The 22,286-nt window shown below is 45.2% G+C and overlaps 1 protein-coding gene across 1 annotated transcript in view; it reads right to left on the minus strand.

Moving 5' to 3' along the window:
- Nucleotides 1–285: 285 nt before the first annotated feature.
- Nucleotides 286–22,286, minus strand: part of nfxl1 (nuclear transcription factor, X-box binding-like 1) — a 25,249-nt gene continuing 3,248 nt past the window's right edge. Inside the window, exons 6-22 of the mRNA XM_084098111.1 lie at nucleotides 21,420–21,581; nucleotides 21,232–21,332; nucleotides 17,228–17,342; nucleotides 14,141–14,265; nucleotides 12,876–12,998; nucleotides 12,651–12,741; nucleotides 10,946–11,066; nucleotides 10,348–10,507; nucleotides 9,158–9,249; nucleotides 8,799–8,820; nucleotides 8,330–8,461; nucleotides 8,053–8,219; nucleotides 7,866–7,935; nucleotides 4,351–4,455; nucleotides 3,729–3,809; nucleotides 983–1,036; nucleotides 286–777 (exon numbers count right to left, since the gene is read on the minus strand). Of these exons, the coding sequence (XP_083954237.1) occupies nucleotides 574–777; nucleotides 983–1,036; nucleotides 3,729–3,809; nucleotides 4,351–4,455; nucleotides 7,866–7,935; nucleotides 8,053–8,219; nucleotides 8,330–8,461; nucleotides 8,799–8,820; nucleotides 9,158–9,249; nucleotides 10,348–10,507; nucleotides 10,946–11,066; nucleotides 12,651–12,741; nucleotides 12,876–12,998; nucleotides 14,141–14,265; nucleotides 17,228–17,342; nucleotides 21,232–21,332; nucleotides 21,420–21,581 (1,925 nt within the window). The 3' untranslated portion in view covers nucleotides 286–573. The remainder of the gene's footprint in view (nucleotides 778–982; nucleotides 1,037–3,728; nucleotides 3,810–4,350; nucleotides 4,456–7,865; nucleotides 7,936–8,052; nucleotides 8,220–8,329; nucleotides 8,462–8,798; nucleotides 8,821–9,157; nucleotides 9,250–10,347; nucleotides 10,508–10,945; nucleotides 11,067–12,650; nucleotides 12,742–12,875; nucleotides 12,999–14,140; nucleotides 14,266–17,227; nucleotides 17,343–21,231; nucleotides 21,333–21,419; nucleotides 21,582–22,286) is intronic.

A 22,286-nucleotide genomic window follows, 5' to 3' on the forward strand; every position in this document is an offset into this window, starting at 1 on the left:
ACACCCTTGCCTCATTTTGTATATGTGGTTCTATGAATATGCAAATGAGCCCCGCCTCCACTCACTCACACTGGTTGACGATCACACGTTGATCTGATTGGTTACAAGGTAGTTTGTGACGTCAGAAACACCAGCGATTTCAAAGCGTGTTTTTGAGACTGTCTTTGGTTCACTGCAGTTTTAAGGAGGAAATACTCAGCAATGGAGTCGACTTATGAATTTACACATGGTTTGTCTTAAAGCACATTAAAAACACCACATAGACACATAAACAACATTAAAAGCTGGATTTCACCACAGGGGGACTTTAATGATGAAAAAATCATGACGCTTTAACTTCACAGTTTTAATAAAAGTGAGGCACATAATTTTCAATGTCAAATATTGAAATTAAGACTAAATCAAATGTAGACATGTATATAGCTAGTATTATAATTATCTACACAAATGACAAATGTCCTTAATGGGTAAAATAAAGAAGAAAAAAAAAGAAAGTTTTAGATTGCATAACTTAATGCAGAACAGCATCACATTCCGGAAGCGTTTGCACGTCGTAAACCACGATGTCCTCGTTTACTGTCCGTTCTCTCCATCTGGCGCCTCATTGGTCAGTTGCAGCAGATAGAAGGCTGCTACAGCCAATAGGAAGCCACAGATGGGCATGAAGAGGCGGAGCTTATATCTGTGCCACACCCCTTCCTCAGTCTCCACCTCTGAGACTTTCCTGCTCTTCTTCCTTCGTCCTTTTTGTCGTTTCTCAAATGCCTCCAGTTCAGCCTAAAACACACACACACACACACACACACACACACACACACACACACAGCAGAAGCTTATGTTATGATATGAGGACATGTAAAGCTAAACATCAGCTGATTCATAAGCAGATCTTCAGATCATTTTTGTCATTTTTCAGATCAAATTTAATATTTTATTGTGATGATATTGATATGTAATGATATTCATCAGTTTCTCGTCTCACCTGCTGTTTTCTCATTTCTCCTTCCAGCGCGGCTCTTTCCTCTGCTGCACAAGCCTGAAACACACACACACACACACACACACACACACACACACACACACACAAAAACTAACTGTTCAGTAACCGTTTCTCCAAGTTTCCCACTGAGCTGATGGTGTGTGAGTGTGTGAGAAATGGAATCTGTGTTCATTAACCCTCCACTGCGCTGGAAAAGTGTGTGTGTGTTTGTGTGTGTATGTGTGTGTGTGTTGTTTTCATGTGCTGTTTTAAAGTTTCACACTCTCTTTGTTCGAGCCAAAAGAATCAATGACCCAACAGTGGATTTTATGGCCCTTCTCCATGACAACAGTTCCTGTGTCGCTCGACACATTCACACAGCAATAACACTGTGTGTGTGTGTGTGTGTGAGTGAGTGTGTGTGTGTGTGTGTGTGTGTGTGTGTGAGAGAGAGAGAGAGAGTGAGTGAGTGAGTGAGTGTGTGTGTGTGTGAGAGTGAGTGAGTGAGAAAGTGTGTGTGTGTGAGAGTGAGTGAGTGAGAGAGTGTGTGTGTGTGAGAGTGTGTGTTAGTGTTGCTTTCGTCAACGAAAATTATGACTAAATATCGTCGTCAACGAACCTTTATCACGTGACGAAAACGAGACGAGACGCAACGTAAATGCTGGTCATGTGATGATAACTATAATTAAATGTATAATGCAATATTGTTGACGAATAAAACAAGACTAAATGTGGTTTATAAAATAAAAACTATGCTAAAATGTCTCTTCATTTTCGTTGACCAAAACGAGACGAAATGTTTTGACGTTATTTCGTCTCGTTTAGTCGCGTTATTATTATTGTGCAGTATTTCTGTTTCGCGTGGGTCACTCCAGGGGCTGCATCAGGTCTCACTGCGCAGACGCAGGCGACGCCACTTCCTCAAGTCCCACTCGCAGCATTAGAAGATGCAGCTGCGGTGAGTTAGCGTAAGCGACAACAAACAAAGTAAAGTCTGACGCCCGTTTCACACACACTCCGTGTGCAGTGTGTATGCGGTGCAGGAGCAGCTCGCGCTATAGTGCTTTCACATGTGCTGCGTTTGCAGTGACTGATCTGCGGCTGGACCACAAACACACACTCACTATTTTTATTTCAAATCCAGAAGTTATCAGCTACTTTTATTTAAAAAAAGTTTTGTCGAAAAAGCATTGGGATTCTCTTTGTACACATATACACGCTTTAATAGACATAATTCACGTTTAAACACAATTTAAACAACGTATTATTCAATGCATTACTTTTATATAGATTTATATTAGAGATGCACCGATTACAATTTTCTGGGCCGATTCCGATTTCCGATTTTTCATTAAGTTTGACCTGCCGATACCGATTTTAGCCGATTCCGATTTCATTTTTTCTAACCACTTTACAGCACACACAAATATTTATTTTATATCTTTTCTGTAATAGAACATTTTACAATTTGCATAGTTCACACACATCTAAACTGCAGTGTTATGGAAGAACCATTTCCTTTTCACATTCAATATCCAATATTTTTTTATATATGTATTTAACAAACTAAACGTCTGTATGAAAACAGGGAATGGCAATAAAATAATATATAAATAAAAAATAAAATAATATAGCCTTGCAGTATAAAGATATTTCTCAAAGCACACACACACAGCAATCACTTGTACAAACTGAATAATAAAACAAGTTTAAATGGGTACATTTTCTATAAATATTATTCTTCGTTTTCTTTTCTGACATAGCCTACTCTAGTTCTTGTTAAAACAGGCAAAGTCTGTGCATTTTGGGCACTTTTTTGGTGAAACCCTATTTAGGCTATTTTGTCCATCAAAAGTGTGCTTTCCCTTTAATTGAGCGTGAGCAGTGCAGCAAATGGACTCGGCGCCGAAACACGCGCTTCACTGCTCGCGACGCTCCTGCTTGACGCTCACGCGCTGCTCCTGCTCCCGTTGTGAATGCACTCATTGATTAACATGCACGGCGAAAAAAAATACGCGCTTGCGGTCTGAACGGACGTAATTCACGAGGTTTTCTACATGTGTGTACCGTGTGCACGTGTGATGCTGATGTTGCGCGATGTTAATCATGCGGCGCCCGAGTGCATTTGACCGGCATAAAATCGGCATTTGTCAGACTGACCGGCCGGTCACGGCCGATCACGTGAAAATCGGCCAATTCCGGTCACCAGCCGATCAATCGGTGCATCTCTAATTTATATATTAAGTTGCTCAAGCAAGTGGTAAAATATTTAACCATGTACTTATATTAAAATCACAAACATTTTAAATTAAAACTTAAAATTGACATTTTTTTATTTAATACAATAAATCTTGCATGTCACAAAGAACTTGTTTTTCCACCTCCACGAATGAGACGAGTGTCACTTTTCTGTTCACTATTTTTGCTATTTTTCCGTAGTGGTACACTATATTGACTGGGTTAAATAGAATTGCATTAATAAAAAGAGACTAAAATACAGTTTTCGTCGACTAAAACTAGACGAAAATAGTCATGGATAATTCTGACTAAAATAAGACTAAATTGCTCAGACTTTTAGTCGACTGAAACGACTAGACTAAAGAGAGTATGAACGTGACTAAAACTAATAAAAACTAAAATGACAGTTGACACAAAGACTAGACAAAAACTAAAGATTAAAAACTAAAACAGGCTGCCAAAAACAACACTAGTGTGTGTGTGTGTGTGTATCAGTGTGTGTGTGTTGTACCTCTGCGTGTTTCTTCTGCAGTTCTCTACATGTCTCATCACACGTGAGCTGCTCATTCTTCGCTCGAGAACAGGGGAAATCCTAAACACACAAACACTATTTACATTCTCAGTGAACTGTGCCTGTATGAAGGTAAGGCAGATTAGCGAAGGGTTATGAAAGTCATGTGACAACTTCATTATCATCCAACAATAAACACTACTGAAACTGTTGGAGGATTGCAGTGTTTGAGTCGAGACGCAACTCTGCATAAAGTAACTAACTAAACGACAGAAGCTCCTGTCAGCGTCTGAGTGTCTGATCTGTGTGTGTGTGTGTGTGTGTGTGTGTGATCTGAACCAGTCAACACGTGACATCATGCAAGGATCAGTGACATCACACCATTATTATACTGAGAGTAATATATGAGCTCATTGTGATTCAAAATAAACAAGGAAATGGAATTTTTTTACTTTGTTTATGGAAATAAAATATGAACTTCTACATGATGTTTGTGATATAACTGACCAGTATTAGATCACAGTGAACTCGAGAGAATGAGTTTAACACAATGACATCAGGAGTATCACAGTGAGATTAAACTGATGACTGTGTGTTGTGTGTATGTTGTGTGTGTTTGTACCTTTTTGATGCGTTTGCAGGGACACTTGATCTTCACTCTCTGACTGCAGCTCTGATCACATTCACCCGCGTGACACTGCAGCTTACAGCGATGCCCACAGCGCAACTACACACACACACACACAAATGAGCGTCTGCACCAAAACTACACACACTGCAGCTTACAGCGATGCCCACACTGCAACTACACACAACTACACACACTCACCGACTCACTCACTCACTCAGCGACTCATTCACTCACCGACTCACTCAGCGACCCACTCACTCAGCGACTCACTCACTCACTCAGCGACTCAATCACTCACCGACTCATTCACTCACCGACTCACTCACTCACCGACTCACTCAGCGACTCAATCACTCACTCACTCACCGACTCATTCACTCACCGACTCACTCACTCACTCACCGACTCACTCAGCGACTCAATCACTCACTCACTCACCGACTCGCTCACTCACTCACCGACTCGCTCACTCACTCACCGACTCACTCACTCACCGACCCACTCACTCACCGACCCACTCACTCAGCGACCCACTCACTCAGCGACCCACTCACTCAGCGACTCAATCACTCACTCAGCGACTCACTCACTCACCGACTCACTCACTCACTCACTCAGCGACTCAGTTGCTGCGTTTGAAACCACATACTTCCCTACTATTTAGTATGGGAAAAAGAGTAGGCGAGCGAAAAAGTATGTACGAATCCAAAAGAGTAGGCGAGAATTACCTGGGTGACGTACTAATTATCGCGAGATTCGGACTTAAGTGCGTTCGAATATGCCTACTTTCCTACTATATAGTAGGCGAAAACAGTACGTGAAGGAAGCAGTACGTTCGGAAACATCAGTATTCATAAAAGAGTAGGCGAGAAGTTCCCGGATGGCTTACTGCTTCAGGACAGATTTTCGAGTGCTCGACCGATGGATACTCTTCTATGAGACCCTCCATCACTCCACCTGCCCTTACGAGTCCCTCCATCACTCCACCTGCCCTTATGAGACCCTCCATCACTCCACCTGCCCTTACGAGACCCTCCATCACTCCACCTGCCCTTACGAGACCCTCCATCACTCCACCTGCCCTTACGAGACCCTCCATCACTCCACCTGCCCTTACGAGTCCCTCCATCACTCCACCTGCCCTTACGAGACCCTCCATCACGAGACCCTCCATCACTCCACCTGCCCTTACGAGACCCTCCATCACTCCACCTGCCCTTACGAGTCCCTCCATTACTCCACCTGCCCTTTTGAGACCCTCCATCACTCCACCTGCCCTTACGAGACCCTCCATCACTCCACCTGCCCTTACGAGACCCTCCATCACGAGACCCTCCATCACTCCACCTGCCCTTACGAGACCCTCCATCACTCCACCTGCCCTTACGAGACCCTCCATCACTCCACCTGCCCTTACGAGTCCCTCCATTACTCCACCTGCCCTTTTGAGACCCTCCATCACTCCACCTGCCCTTACGAGACCCTCCATCACTCCACCTGCCCTTACGAGACCCTCCATCACTCCACCTGCCCTTACGAGACCGTCCCCTTACGAGACCCCACATCACTCCACCTGCCCTTACGAGACCCTCCATCACTCCACCTGCCCTTTTGAGACCCTCCATCACTCCACCTGCCCTTACGAGACCCTCCATCACTCCACCTGCCCTTACGAGACCCCCCATCACTCCACCTGCCCTTACGAGACCCTCCATCACTCCACCTGCCCTTACGAGACCCCCCATCACTCCACCTGCCCTTACGAGACCCTTCATCACTCCACCTGCCCTTACGAGTCCCTCCATCACTCCACCTGCCCTTACGAGACCCTCCATCACTCCACCTGCCCTTACGAGACCCCCCATCACTCCACCTGCCTTTATTGCCTCAGATTGTGAAGCACAACACATCACGCAACAACCTCCGGCACGAAGTAACGGCTCACCTCTGGCGGTCAGCTGAGTCATCAGAATAAAGCCGCAGAATGGGAACCGCTGTGTTGAGATGGCAGAAGGATGTGGGGTTCAGCGCCTGTAGCCTACATACATGATTGTAGTTTGAATAAAGCTTTGTTTCATGTGTTGACTTGTATATGCATTTGTTTATTGTGTGATGGTGACTTTCCTTCATTCTTTTACTAATTTATTAATATTTCTCATTGTTGTCAGTAAATAAAATATAATTATTTAATTAATGTTTTATTTAATTGTTTGTTATATATATATTATGGGTTTGCATACATAATATGAGATTTTTTACACAGGAAAAAAGAACCTACAAGGTTGAATATCTTTATATATTTTCTTAAATAATTAATTATAATACATTTTAAAAAAAGCATGTTTTGTTATTTATAGGCCTGAGGGATGAAACGAGAGTTAAATTCAACAAGAAAAAGGAAAACATAAAGCAGTAAGCCACTTTTGCTTGTGGATGAAAATGTTTGGATATAAAATAAAAAAATTAACAACATATTCAAGAGATGACAATTTTGGGATTTCGTAATAAAAATAAATAATATCGTTAAGGATAAAACGGTGGGTCACATTAGTAGGGTTAAATATAAGAACTTAAATCAACCCTAAATGTATTCACAAATGGGCAGCAGTTTCTTCAAAAAGACCACAAAATGAGCAAGTTTAATCAATATCAAGATATTTACAGATAGATGAATTAAACGTGTCGTTCAAATCTTTTAAATTGTTGCGCGTGTGATAACGCGTCGTAGGTCACATGATAACGTCAACATGGCAGATGTCCGGTTCGCATTCATACTCAACGAGATCTGGCTATAAAGTACCTACTCTTTTAGCGCTCGTTAAGTAAGTACTTATTGAAATTAAGTACCTACTCATTGAGTATGCAGTTTCGAACGCAGCCAATCACTCACTCACCGACTCACTCACTCGGCGACTCAATCACTCTCACTCACCGACTCACTCACTCAGCGACTCAATCACTCACCGACTCACTCACTCACTCACTCAGCGACTCAATCACTCACCAACTCACTCACTCACCGACCCACTCACTCAGCGACTCAATCACTCACTCACGCACTCACCGATTCACTCACTGACCCACTCACTCAGCGACTCAATCACTCACTCAGCGACTCAATCACCGACTCACTCACTCACTCACCGACTCACTCACTCACTCACCGACTCACTCACTCACTCACCGACTCACTCACTCACTCACTCAGCGACTCAATCACTCACTCAGCGACTCACTCACTCAGCGACTCAATCACTCACTCACTCACTCAGCGATTCAATCACTCACTCAGCGACTCACTCACTCACCGACTCACTCACTCACTCACTCACTCACTCAGCGATTCAATCACTCACTCAGCGACTCAATCACTCACTCACTCACCGACTCACTCACTCACCGACTCAATCACTCACTCACTCACTCACTCACTCACACACTCACACACTCACACACTCACACACTCACACACTCACTCACACACTCACTCACACACTCTCTCTCACCTGTTTGGGACACTGGTTCTGGCAGGAGGTCAGCAGCTGTTTGCTCTGTTTATCAGCAGTCGTGAACTTCCTACAAAACATCCACACACTCATCACTGCACACATTAAAAAAGCAATATTATTGAGAAGAAACTCCCACTGACAGACCCGTGTGTGTGTATCGTCATGACTGAGGCATGTCACTCACACACACTCGATGTACAGGTTAGAGATTCTGCAGTGGCAGCGCTGGCGCACCATCAGCACACAGGGTGGGCAGTTGCCATGGTGACAGGGAAGGGCACAGGGGTGGGGGCAGCCCGAGGGGCGGGGTTTAGAACACCCCTCCTCACACTGCACACACTCCGGACCGGCCTACACACACACACACACACACGATGAAACCAGCTGATCCTGATGACAGAGCCCATGGCATCAGGGTCAGAGAGTCATGTGACCTAGCTTAGCTTCATCATGTGACCTACCTTAGCGTTATCTGACTCTGAGGTCACATGATGGCACTCTAAACTGCAAGTGTGGTTCCCACACGCTAGACTCCGCCCACATGGCCGCCCACAGGAGAACGGCCCTCGAGCGTGACATGGGACCGGACTCACCTGCAACACACACACACAACATGATTCCTACTCCACACCTCCTGCAGATGTTAATTATTCGTAACCAAACGATCAAAGTCTTGCGTCATGATACGAGTCATTCAATGTGTGTGTGAGAGAGTGTGTGTGTGTGTGTGTGAATGAGTGAGTGAGTGTGTGTGTGAGTGAGTGAGTGAGTGAGTGAGTGAGTGAGTGAGTGAGTGAGTGAGTGTGTGAGTGAGCGTTTTTTATGTGTGTGTGTGTGTGTGTGTGTGTGTGATTGAGTGTGTGTTTTTGTATGTGTGTGAGTGTCTGTGTGTGTGTGAGAGAGTGAGTGTGTGTGTGTGTGTGTGTTTACCTCATGTTTTCCCAGACAGGCTCTGTAGAGAAACACAAAACACAAGATGTTTTCATTTACACTCCTGATCCAGCAGCAGGACACACAATGACATCATCTATTGTAGTTGGACTAACTTAAAAGACACACTCAAACACACACACACATATAATTACTGTAAATCACCATTTTAAAGAATGTTTGAATTACACACATAAATACACACACTCTTTGGCTGCGATGGACCAGAGTGTGTTAGCCATATGTGCTCAAATCCCTACAACACACACATGCTTTCACAGCGTTCCTACAAACACACAGCAGTGAAGCCTGCAGTGAGCGTGTGTGTGTGTGTGTGTGTGTGTGTGTGTGTTCCTCACGTCGGTATGGGCACCAGGCAGGGCGGACACGGAAGAGCCATTTGCACAAACGCAGGAGTCGAGGGCTTCTCCCACGGACCCGCCAGCAGAGCCTGAAACACACACACACACACACCAGATTCAGCCGTGAGATTCGACACTTCTAGACTGAAACTGAGGTTTCACAACAAAAACTGAAATACAAGTAGACAAAATCCTTTAACTCTTTCCCAGTGAGGTTCTCTCCTGGTTAAATAAAGGTTAAATAAAATAAATGTAAAAAATGAACACCCGCTAACTGCAGGTAAAAATCATCAGTGTCGGGAAACGCTGCCAATCTCGAGCCAATTTGGCGTGTTAATTATAATGTTTACTCACTTTACTGGGGAGTTTGTGTAAGACAAATCAGTGCAGATTTAGCGCAAATACTCGAGAGTCATCATGATATATTAAATACAGTGTATTGTGCAGAATCTGCTCATATCTGCTTACTTGAACACACACGTCACTACACAACAAATAACGGCATGCTTGTTCATTTATATTGAAGCAATAGCGAAGATTAAAAAGCATTTGGTGAACAGAAAACACATTTTCTGATGTTCTCTGTACTGTATTAATCTGTACGACGAAAACACATATTTGGTGAAAAGGATGAAAGAGGAAGAGAGGAGATGCTGGATGACAGGATTTAGTTTCAATAAGAAAAGAATGTATGAAATCCAAATGTTATAATATATATATATATATATATATATATATACACACAAGTTGTGACGTAGTTAAACTGGTTCATTTCTTAGCAGTTTTGGCTAGTCGAAGTTCTGAATGGCCGGTAATTTAAAAATCTAGTAGCCAAATTGCCCGGTGAGAGAAAAAGTTAATTTCAAACCCTGATTATTATCTAACGCCGTAAAGAGTATGAGAATAGAAAAATGGTTCAGGTGCGTTTGCGTGAGTATGTGAGTATGTGTGTGTGTGTGTGTGTGTTATCTCAGAATAAACCCCCTTCAGGCTGATGAAGACCTGATCCTGATCACCCTGTCGGGTTTATTCTGAGATAACAACCGGCTGGATGTACATTATCACTAATGTAACGCGGTAGAGAGTATGAGAATTGAAAAACGGTTATCTTGTCCAATCTATTCTGGCCCGAAGCACTTTAGGCAGTGTTGTGTGAGATGAGTGTGTATATTAGCTGAAGCTCGTACCCGGTCCGCAGCTTTGACCAGCACCTGGTCGTGGCACGGGGTCGGGCACAGGTGGGCACAGCCGGGTATGGGGCGCCGGCACGGCAGCGCACAGGGAGGACACGGGCCCGCGTGACACCGGTGCTCCTGCAGGGACCCGTGATGGCACAGCGCAGGCTTCCTACACAACATCATCATCATCATATCAGCAGCTGACAGGGGCGTAACCATATATCGTGTCACAATATATCACAATAGAAAAAAAGCAACAGTTTTCCGAGTTTTAGTGTCAGTACTACATTAAACTACTATATATAATGTTAAATATAATGTATAGTAATGCAATGGGGGAATATTAGTGGATCCTGATAATGCCAAATGTCTTATTACCAGTAAAAAGTGGCCACCATTATTTTAAATATATCCAGTCAATTCATATGTGTGTGTGTGTGCATGTGTGTGTGTGTGAGTGTGCATGTGTGTGTGTGAGTGTGCGTGTGTGTGTGTGCATGTGTGTGTGTGAGTGTGCATGTGTGTGTGTGAGTGTGCATGTGTGTGTGTGTGTGAGTGTGCGTGTGTGTGTGTGTGAGTGTGCGTGTGTGTGTGTGTGTGTGTGTACCTGCAGAGCTCCTTACAGCGCGGCGGTTTTGTGCTTCTCTCTCGCCCACACGGCACAGAGATCACCGTAGAGCCGCAGTCACACCGGACCTCCACCATCTCAGGGCACGGGTAACAGCTGCCTGAGACACACACACACACACAGGCTGCGTTTACATGCAAACAAATAATCCGTTAGTCGTCGGATTGACAGTTCAGTCGGACTGAAAAGCCTCCATGTAAACCTTAATCGACCCGATTGAGCTCGATCCCAGTGACATTTAGATCAGATTGAAAGAGGTGGTTTATTCAGACCGCGGGAAACTCTGTATATTCGTACAGTGAGCGCATGTCAAAACATCTATTCCGATGTGAAGCTTGTGACATATAAACACACACATCAACCCGATCACGTGTTTAGTGTTCATGTAAACACTACGCTCAGACTCATCAATCGGAGTGAATTCAGTCCGACTGAAACACAAGTTGTGCATGTAAACGCAGCCAGTGATTTATTTGTCAAATCTTTTCCAGCTCTTCTCATTATTATTTGCATTGATCAGACGGGATCTGTGTTCAGTGGAGGCTCAACTTTTGTTTTATGAAGACATGAAGTGGGAGGTTTAGTGACATCGCCTGTGAGAAATCAGGCTTTACTAAGAGACGCTTGATGAATTTAGGCCGGCCTCAAACACTGTTCCAGCAGTCGCACACACACTCGCCGCCTGACATTTGGATATCAAACCCGCAGGCTGGGATAACAGGCGTTTGCCGGATAACATTGTTGTTTCAGACACACATTTGCATTTGGCACATAGCAGGTGAACGAGAGCCAGGCATCAGTGAAGAATTCATGGGTGTGAGATAACCTCTATACTCCATTACCTTTCCCACAATCACACACTTCTGTTCTGAGGAAAGGTCAGTTTATTCATGTAGATGAACTGCACTGTAACTGGCTGATAACCAGCAGACGGGAAGCGAAAAACCAGAGCCACTACCGAAAACACTCCCGCTCGCCGCGGACACGGGAGACGCTCCTACGGGAAACGCTCCTAAGGGAAAAACGCTCCTACGGGGAAACGCTCCTACGGGGAAACGCTCCTACGGGAGACGCTCCTACGGGAAACGCTCCTACGGGAGACGCTCCTACGGGGAAACGCTCCTACGGGAGACGCTCCTACGGGGAAACGCTCCTACGGGAGACGCTCCTACGGGGAAACGCTCCTACGGGAGACGCTCCTACGGGAAACGCTCCTACGGGAGACGCTCCTACGGGGAAACGCTCCTACGGGGAAACGCTCCTACGGGGAAACGCTCCTACGGGAAACGCTCCTACGGGAGACGCTCCTACGGGAGACGCTCCTACGGGAAACGCTCATACGGGGAAATGCTCATACGGGAGACGCTCCTACGGGAAACGCTCCTACGGGAGACGCTCCTACGGGAAACGCTCCTACGGGAAACGCTCCTACGGGAGACGCTCCTACGGGGAAACGCTCCTACGGGGAAATGCTCATACGGGAGACGCTCCTACGGGAGACGCTCCTACGGGGAAACGCTCATGTGGGAAACGCTGCTACGGGGAAACGCTCATAACTCTCCACGTTAGCCCCTCGACTGGGCGAGAAATGTAGGAACAGGGTCATGAGTGCCAATGATGCTGTTTGATGCCAAGTGTGTGTAAAGGGGTGTGTGTGTTCATGAACGTGTGTGTAAGTGTTCACCTTGGTGGCACACAGACGGGCATCTGTGGTTCCTGCAGCCCAGCATTCGCCCGCAGCTCATGTCACACGGCGGGCAGTTCCCCGCACAACACTGGAAACACACACACACACACGCTATCAGCCACACAGAGGTGTGTGAGGCACAAGTGGCACTGGTGTGAGTGAGAGGCACTCGTGTGTGTCAAAACGATCTGAGTGGAATGTGTGTGTGAGTGTTACACAAACCTTTCTCTTGCACTGGTGTCGGCTGCAGGTCCGAGTCTTGTTGCACTTGGACTCACAGAGATATTCTTTATGACAGGGCAAGAGTTTGGTGTAGCGGCCACAGCGACACGTCTTCTCCACCTCCTGCACACACACACACACACACGTTAAGGCCCCTCTAATCAGTAGCACTGAGCTTTGATTGTGGGAAACTGTCGTTAAATTCCCATCAGTGTGAATGGAAACCGGGGCTGGAATGCCAGAAATTCCATCCTGTTATCAGAGTCTATTACCGGGATCGGCTCTGGAACACTTTAATGTTTCGACAGAGAGGAGGAGGAGAAGGTGTTAATACTTTGTATGATGCACTGTTACAGATTTCATGTGTGCAAAACAGATTTTTTTTGCATTTATGTTTAAGATTTGATATTCTTATTTGTCGTATTTATGTTTTGCATAAAACTGAAGAATATTCGGTACATCCTATAATGTTTTCTAAAATTATCTGATATTAAGTTTTGCATGAAACCATAAAAAGTTGAGGTTCCAGGCAGGAGTTTTGTGCGCGCGTGAACACAACACAGAGTACCTCACGCGGGAAACACTTAACGTAACGTGTAAATGCACGTAACTAGCGTAAATCAGGCAAGCTAGAGTGCATAGGCCACGACGTGTTGGCGAAACAACACATTAGCGGACCGGAGGGAATAATACGGATTTTTCCAGAAAACTTCTAAGAAACTTTCCAGGGCCTTCAATTTTTTTTTCTGATTCACAAACTTTCAAGGATTTCAAGGACCCGTGGGAACCCATAATGCACTTTGATCACAACCTTCAAGAACGGGTTAAACACTCTGGATAAACGCATCTGCTAAATGACTAAATGCACATGAGACCATACAGATATATATATATAACATGCATACTGTACATACATAACAATACGTCCTTATATAGAGTAATTGCGATATCAAGTTGATGTAAACAACATGATTTGTGATATAGTTAGTTTTACCCAAGGCTCAGCTTACTGTATTTATAAGGTATAATTCACCCAAAAATGTAAATTCTGTCATTAATTACTCACCGTCATGTTCTTTTAAACCTATACGATTTTCGTTCAACATCCAAACACAAATGAAGACATTTTTATAAAACCTGACAGATTTCTGTCCTTCCATTTGAAGTCCTCTAGAAATTAAAATATCCCAAAAAATCATAAAAATAACATGTGAGTGAAAGTGTGTGTGTGTGTGTGTGTGTGTGTGTGTGTGTGTGTGTTGTACCTGTCGGCAGGTCTCACAGGCTCCTCTGTGGCAGCGCATTGAGCATGTGTGTAAACCACAGTCCAGTCTCTTCCCACAGGTGTCTCCACAGGTGGGCACATCGACCGTACACGGCAGCACACTCTCTGAACACACACACACACACACACACAGACACACACACACACACACAAACTTGTGTTGTTGATGCATTAACACATTCAGCTCCATTTTTACATAGGGTTAGGTTAGGGTTAGAAACTAAATAACAGGCTTTAGTGTAACTCTTAGGTTCAGTAGTGTGTGTGGAAGACACTGAATATTAATTTAGGCATAACAGATATTAATATTTCTAAACTTATTACAAAACTTAAATCTCGATTCCTCTTATCGATTCCTTTGTGTGTATTTCAATATAACTTTAAATCATTCGAGCGAGAGACTCTGTTTTCTGTGTTCATGTGTATCAGTGTATTGGATCCGTGCAGCTCTTAAAGTGACATCACTAATATTCCTGCTCTATAATAACACTAATATTCCCGCTCTATAATAACACTAATATTAATATTCCCGCTCTATAATAACACTAATATTCCTGCTCTATAATAACACTAATATTCCCGCTCTATAATAACACTGATATTCCCGCTCTATAATAACGCTAATATTCCCGCTCTATAATAACGCTCTATAATAACGCTAATATTCCCGCTCTATAATAACGCTCTATAATAACGCTAATATTCCCACTCTATAATAACGCTAATATTCCCGCTCTATAATAACGCTAATATTCCCGCTCTATTATAACGCTAATATTCCCGCTCTATAATAACGCTAATATTCCCGCTCTATAATAACGCTCTATAATAACACTGATATTCCCGCTCTATAATAACGCTGATATTCCCGCTCTATAATAACGCTAATATTCCCGCTCTATAATAACACTGATATTCCTGCTCTATAATAACACTGATATTCCCGCTCTATAATAACACTAATATTCCAGCTCTATAATAACACTAATAACACTAATATTCCTGCTCTATAATAACACTGATATTCCCGCTCTATAATAACGCTAATATTCCCGCTCTATAATAACGCTCTATAATAACGCTAATATTCCCGCTCTATAATAACGCTCTATAATAACGCTAATATTCCCGCTCTATAATAACACTGATATTCCCGCTCTATAATAACGCTCTATAATAACACTGATATTCCCGCTCTATAATAACACTGATATTCCCGCTCTATAATAACACTGATATTCCCGCTCTATAATAACACTGATATTCCCGCTCTATAATAACACTAATATTCCAGCTCTATAATAACGCTAATATTCCCGCTCTATAATAACGCTAATATTCCCGCTCAATAATAACGCTCTATAATAACGCTAATATTCCCGCTCTATAATAACGCTAATATTCCCGCTCTATAATAACGCTAATATTCCCGCTCTATAATAACGCTAATATTCCCGCTCTATAATAACGCTAATATTCTCGCTCTATAATAACGCTAATATTCCCGCTCTATAATAACGCTCTATAATAACGCTAATATTCCCGCTCTATAATAACGCTAATATTCCCGCTCTATAATAACGCTAATATTCCCGCTCTATAATAACGCTCTATAATAACACTGATATTCCCGCTCTATAATAACGCTAATATTCCTGCTCTATAATAACGCTCTATAATAACACTGATATTCCCGCTCTATAATAACGCTAATATTCCCGCTCTATAATAACGCTAATATTCCCGCTCTATAATAACGCTAATATTCCCGCTCTATAATAACGCTAATATTCCCGCTCTATAATAACGCTCTATAATAACGCTAATATTCCCGCTCTATAATAACGCTAATATTCCCGCTCTATAATAACGCTAATATTCCCGGTCTATAATAACGCTCTATAATAACACTGATATTCCCGCTCTATAATAACGCTAATATTCCCGCTCTATAATAACACTGATATTCCCGCTCTATAATAACGCTAATATTCCCGCTCTATAATAACACTGATATTCCCGCTCTATAATAACGCTAATATTCCCGGTCTATAATAACGCTCTATAATAACACTGATATTCCCGCTCTATAATAACGCTAATATTCCCGCTCTATAATAACGCTCTATAATAACGCTAATATTCCCGCTCTATAATAACGCTAATATTCCCGCTCTATAATAACGCTAATATTCCCGGTCTATAATAACGCTCTATAATAACACTGATATTCCCGCTCTATAATAACGCTAATATTCCCGCTCTATAATAACGCTCTATAATAACACTGATATTCCGCTCTATAATAACGCTAATATTCCCGCTCTATAATAACGCTAATATTCCCGCTCTATAATAACGCTAATATTCCCGCTCTATAATAACGCTAATATTCCCGCTCTATAATAACGCTCTATAATAACACTGATATTCCGCTCTATAATAACGCTAATATTCCCGCTCTATAATAACGCTAATATTCCCGCTCTATAATAACGCTAATATTCCCGCTCTATAATAACGCTCTATAATAACACTGATATTCCGCTCTATAATAACGCTAATATTCCCGCTCTATAATAACGCTAATATTCCCGCTCTATAATAACGCTAATATTCCCGCTCTATAATAACGCTCTATAATAACACTGATATTCCGCTCTATAATAACGCTAATATTCCCGCTCTATAATAACGCTAATATTCCCGCTCTATAATAACGCTAATATTCCCGCTCTATAATAACGCTCTATAATAACACTAATATTCCCGCTCTATAATAACACTAATCAAACAACAGAAGACAGAAAGTTCACTCGTTCTTCACTGAATAACTTTTGTAACTATATTTGTAATGTATATTTTATTTATAAACTGTAGTTATTTTACATTTTATTACAGTTTCTGAACCTGAAAATCTTAAAACACTGTTTATTTCAATCGTATCTTTGTTCAGGTGTGTCTATTTCTTGTGATTGCGATTTCTTCACAGACGTTCCTGTCACTCGTCCACGGCAGCGTCACATGACACATGACACAGGTCACAGGTGTGTGTGTGTGAACTTACTGGTCTTGCCGCAGGAACAGGAGCGATTCCCAGCGCGAGGACACCCTCCACACACACCGGCGTGACACACACGCTCACAGGTGTGATTCCCACAGGACAGCAGGCGGCCACACACCTGCACACACAGGACAGCGTTACACACACCTGCACACACACACACACACCTGCACACACAGGACAGCGTTACACACACCTGCACACACACACACACCTGCACACACAGGACAGCGTTACACACACCTGCACACACACACACACACCTGCACACACGGGACAGCGTTACACACACACCTGCACACACACACACACACACCTGCACACACACACACACACACACACCTGCACACACAGGACAGCGTTACACACACCTGCACACACACACACACACACACCTGCACACACACACACACACACCTGCACACACAGGACAGCGTTACACACACCTGCACACACACACACACACACCTGCACACACACACACACACACACCTGCACACACACACACACACACCTGCACACACACACACACACACCTGCACACACAGGACAGCGTTACACACACCTGCACACACACACACACACACTTGCACACACAGGACAGCGTTACACACACCTGCACACACAGGACAGCGTTACACACACCTGCACACACACACACACCTGCACACACGGGACAGCGTTACACACACCTGCACACACAGGACAGCGTTACACACACACCTGCACACACACACACCTGCACACATGGGACAGCGTTACACACACACCTGCACACACAGGACAGCGTTACACACACCTTCACACACACACACACACACACACACACCTGCACACACAGGACAGCGTTACACACACCTGCACACACACACACACACACACCTGCACACACAGGACAGTGTTACACACACCTGCACACACACACCTGCACACACAGGACAGCGTTACACACACCTGCACACACACACACACCTGCACACACGGGACAGCGTTACACACACACCTGCACACACACACACCTGCACACACAGGACAGCGTTACACACACCTGCACACACACACACACACACACACACCTGCACACACACACACCTGCACACACAGGACAGCGTTACACACACCTGCACACACACACACACCTGCACACACACACCTGCACACACACACCTGCACACACACACCTGCACACACACACCTGCACACACACACACACCTGCACACACAGGACAGCGTTACACACACCTGCACACACACACACACACACACTTGCACACACAGGACAGCGTTACACACACCTGCACACACAGGACAGCGTTACACACACCTGCACACACACACACACACCTGCACACACGGGACAGCGTTACACACACCTGCACACACAGGACAGCGTTACACACACACCTGCACACACACACACCTGCACACATGGGACAGCGTTACACACACACCTGCACACACAGGACAGCGTTACACACACCTTCACACACACACACACACACACACACACACACACACCTGCACACACAGGACAGCGTTACACACACCTGCACACACACACACACACACACACACACACACACACACACACACACACACCTGCACACACGGGACAGCGTTACACACACACCTGCACACACACACCTGCACACATGGGACAGCGTTACACACACCTGCACACACAGGACAGCGTTACACACACCTGCACACACACACACCTGCACACACACACACACACCTGCACACACAGGACAGCGTTACACACACCTGCACACACACACACACCTGCACACACGGGACAGCGTTACACACACCTGTACACACACACACACACACACACACACCTGCACACACAGGACAGCGTTACACACACCTGCACACACACACACCTGCACACACACACACACACCTGCACACACAGGACAGCGTTACACACACCTGCACACACACACACACACACACACACACACACACACACCTGCACACACAGGACAGCGTTACACACACCTGCACACACAGGACAGCGTTACACACACCTGCACACACACACACACACACACACACCTGCACACACGGGACAGCGTTACACACACCTGCACACACAGGACAGCGTTACACACACACCTGCACACACACACACCTGCACACACACCTGCACACACACACACACACACCTGCACACACAGGACAGCGTTACACACACCTGCACACACAGGACAGCGTTACACACACCTGCACACACACACACACACACACACACACACCTGCACACACGGGACAGCGTTACACACACACCTGCACACACACACCTGCACACATGGGACAGCGTTACACACACCTGCACACACACACACACACACACACACACACCTGCACACACGGGACAGCGTTACACACACCTGCACACACAGGACAGCGTTACACACACACCTGCACACACACACACCTGCACACATGGGACAGCGTTACACACACACCTGCACACACACCTGCACACACAGGACAGCGTTACACACACCTTCACACACACACACACACACACACACACACACACACCTGCACACACAGGACAGCGTTACACACACCTGCACACACACACACACACCTGCACACACAGGACAGCGTTACACACACCTGCACACACACACACACACACACACACACACCTGCACACATGGGACAGCGTTACACACACCTGCACACACAGGACAGCGTTACACACACCTGCAACACACACACACACCTGCACACACACACACACACACACACACAGGACAGCGTTACACACACCTGCAACACACACACACACCTGCACACACACACACACACACACACCTGCACACACACACACACACACCTGCACACACAGGACAGCGTTACACACACCTGCACACACGGGACAGCGTTACACACACACCTGCGCACACACACACACACACACACACACACACACACCTGCACACACGGGACAGCGTTACACACACACACCTGCACACACAGAACAGCGTTACACACACACACACACACACACACACACACCTGCACACACAGGACAGCGTTACACACACACACACACACACACACACACACACACAGGACAGCGTTACACACACACACAGGACAGTGTTACACACACACCTGCACACACAGGACAGCGTTACACACACGTCACACACACACCTGCACACACAGGACAGCGTTACACACACACACCTGCACACACGTCACACACACACACACCTGCACACACAGGACAGCGTTAAACACACACACACACACACACACACACCTACACACACACAGGACAGTGTTACACACACACACCTGCACACACAGGACAGCGTTACACACACACACACACCTGCACACACAGGACAGCGTTACACACACACACCTGCACACACGTCACACACACACACACACCTGCACACACAGGACAGCGTTAAACACACACACACACACACACACACACACCTACACACACACCTGCACACACAGGACAGCGTTACACACACACACACACCTGCACACACAGGATAGCGTTACACACACACACACCTGCACACACAGGACAGCATTACACACACACACACACCTGCACACACAGGACAGCGTTACACACACACACACACACACCTGCACACACAGGACAGCGTTACACACACACACACCTGCACACACGTCACACACACCTGCACACACCTGCACACACAGGACAGTGTTACACACACACACCTGCACACACAGGACAGCGTTACACACACACACACACCTGCACACACAGGATAGCGTTACACACACACACACCTGCACACACAGAACAGCATTACACACACACACACACACACCTGCACACACAGGACAGCGTTACACACACACACACACACACCTGCACACACAGGACAGCGTTACACACACACACACACACACACACGTCACACACACCTGCACACACCTGCACACACAGGACAGCGTTACACACACACACACACACCACACACACACACCTGGTCACAGTTCCACTCTGGACTGGCACAGGGCCGCTCCGCCCGCTTCAGGCCACACACACACTGCTGCACACTGACCCTCGGACACGCCTCACACACACCTGCGGAGAGAGAGAGAGAGAGAGAGAGACACTCTAATGCTCCTGTGTGTCTGAACACACTCTGCTCAGGGAATAAGTGTGTGTTACCTGCGTGGCAGGTGTTTGCACAGGTGTGTGTTCTGCACGGGAGTGTGCGTCTGCAGATCTGTGTGCAGCTCCAGGCTTTAGCACTGCAGCGCCGAGGAACACGAGACGACTTCCCACACACACACGACACACTCACCATCTGTGGGCAGGGGGGGCAGGGGCCTGACACACACACACACAGAGAGACCTCAACACGCTGCATATAACTATACTTTAAGAACACAATTTTAAGCTAAATGTACAAAAATTCCTTTGGTTTACATAAAAATATTCATAAACAAAAAATAGAGAGAGAGAGAGAGAGTGTGTGTGAGAGAGAGTGTGTGTGAGAGAGAGTGTGTGTATGTGTGTGTGAGAGTTAGGGCTGGGGGATATATAAGATTTTTTTTTTTTTTTATCGATAATCGCCTTAAAAAATATCGCGATATTCGATTATATGGTCTACCCAAGTCCCGCCCCCAACACGCCCCACCCTAACATGCCCCACCCCCAACACGCCCCACCCTAACATGCCCCACCCCCAACACGCCCCGCCCCCAACACGCCCCGCCCCAACATGCCCCGCCCCCAACACTACTTGATTATATATTTTTTTTTAAATTGGACATATCTCTGCTATTCTGAATTAACAGGTTAGTTTAATTTTGTTCGTCTGCAGAACAAAATAAATTGTATAAAAATGTATAGCATACGTACAAAATATATATATATAAAGATAAAGAAATCCAGAAAAAAAATTTTTTCTTTACTTTCCTTAATGAAAAAATGAAGGAAAGTAAAGATTAATGATGTTTGACAGGGAACGCATCTCAAGGCCGCACACACACACTCTTGTGGCCGGTGGAGAGGTCAGTGCCGAACAACAGC

The sequence above is a fragment of the Abramis brama genome (assembly GCF_963993115.1).
Source record: "Abramis brama genome assembly, chromosome: 22".
Taxonomy (NCBI): domain Eukaryota; kingdom Metazoa; phylum Chordata; class Actinopteri; order Cypriniformes; family Leuciscidae; genus Abramis; species Abramis brama.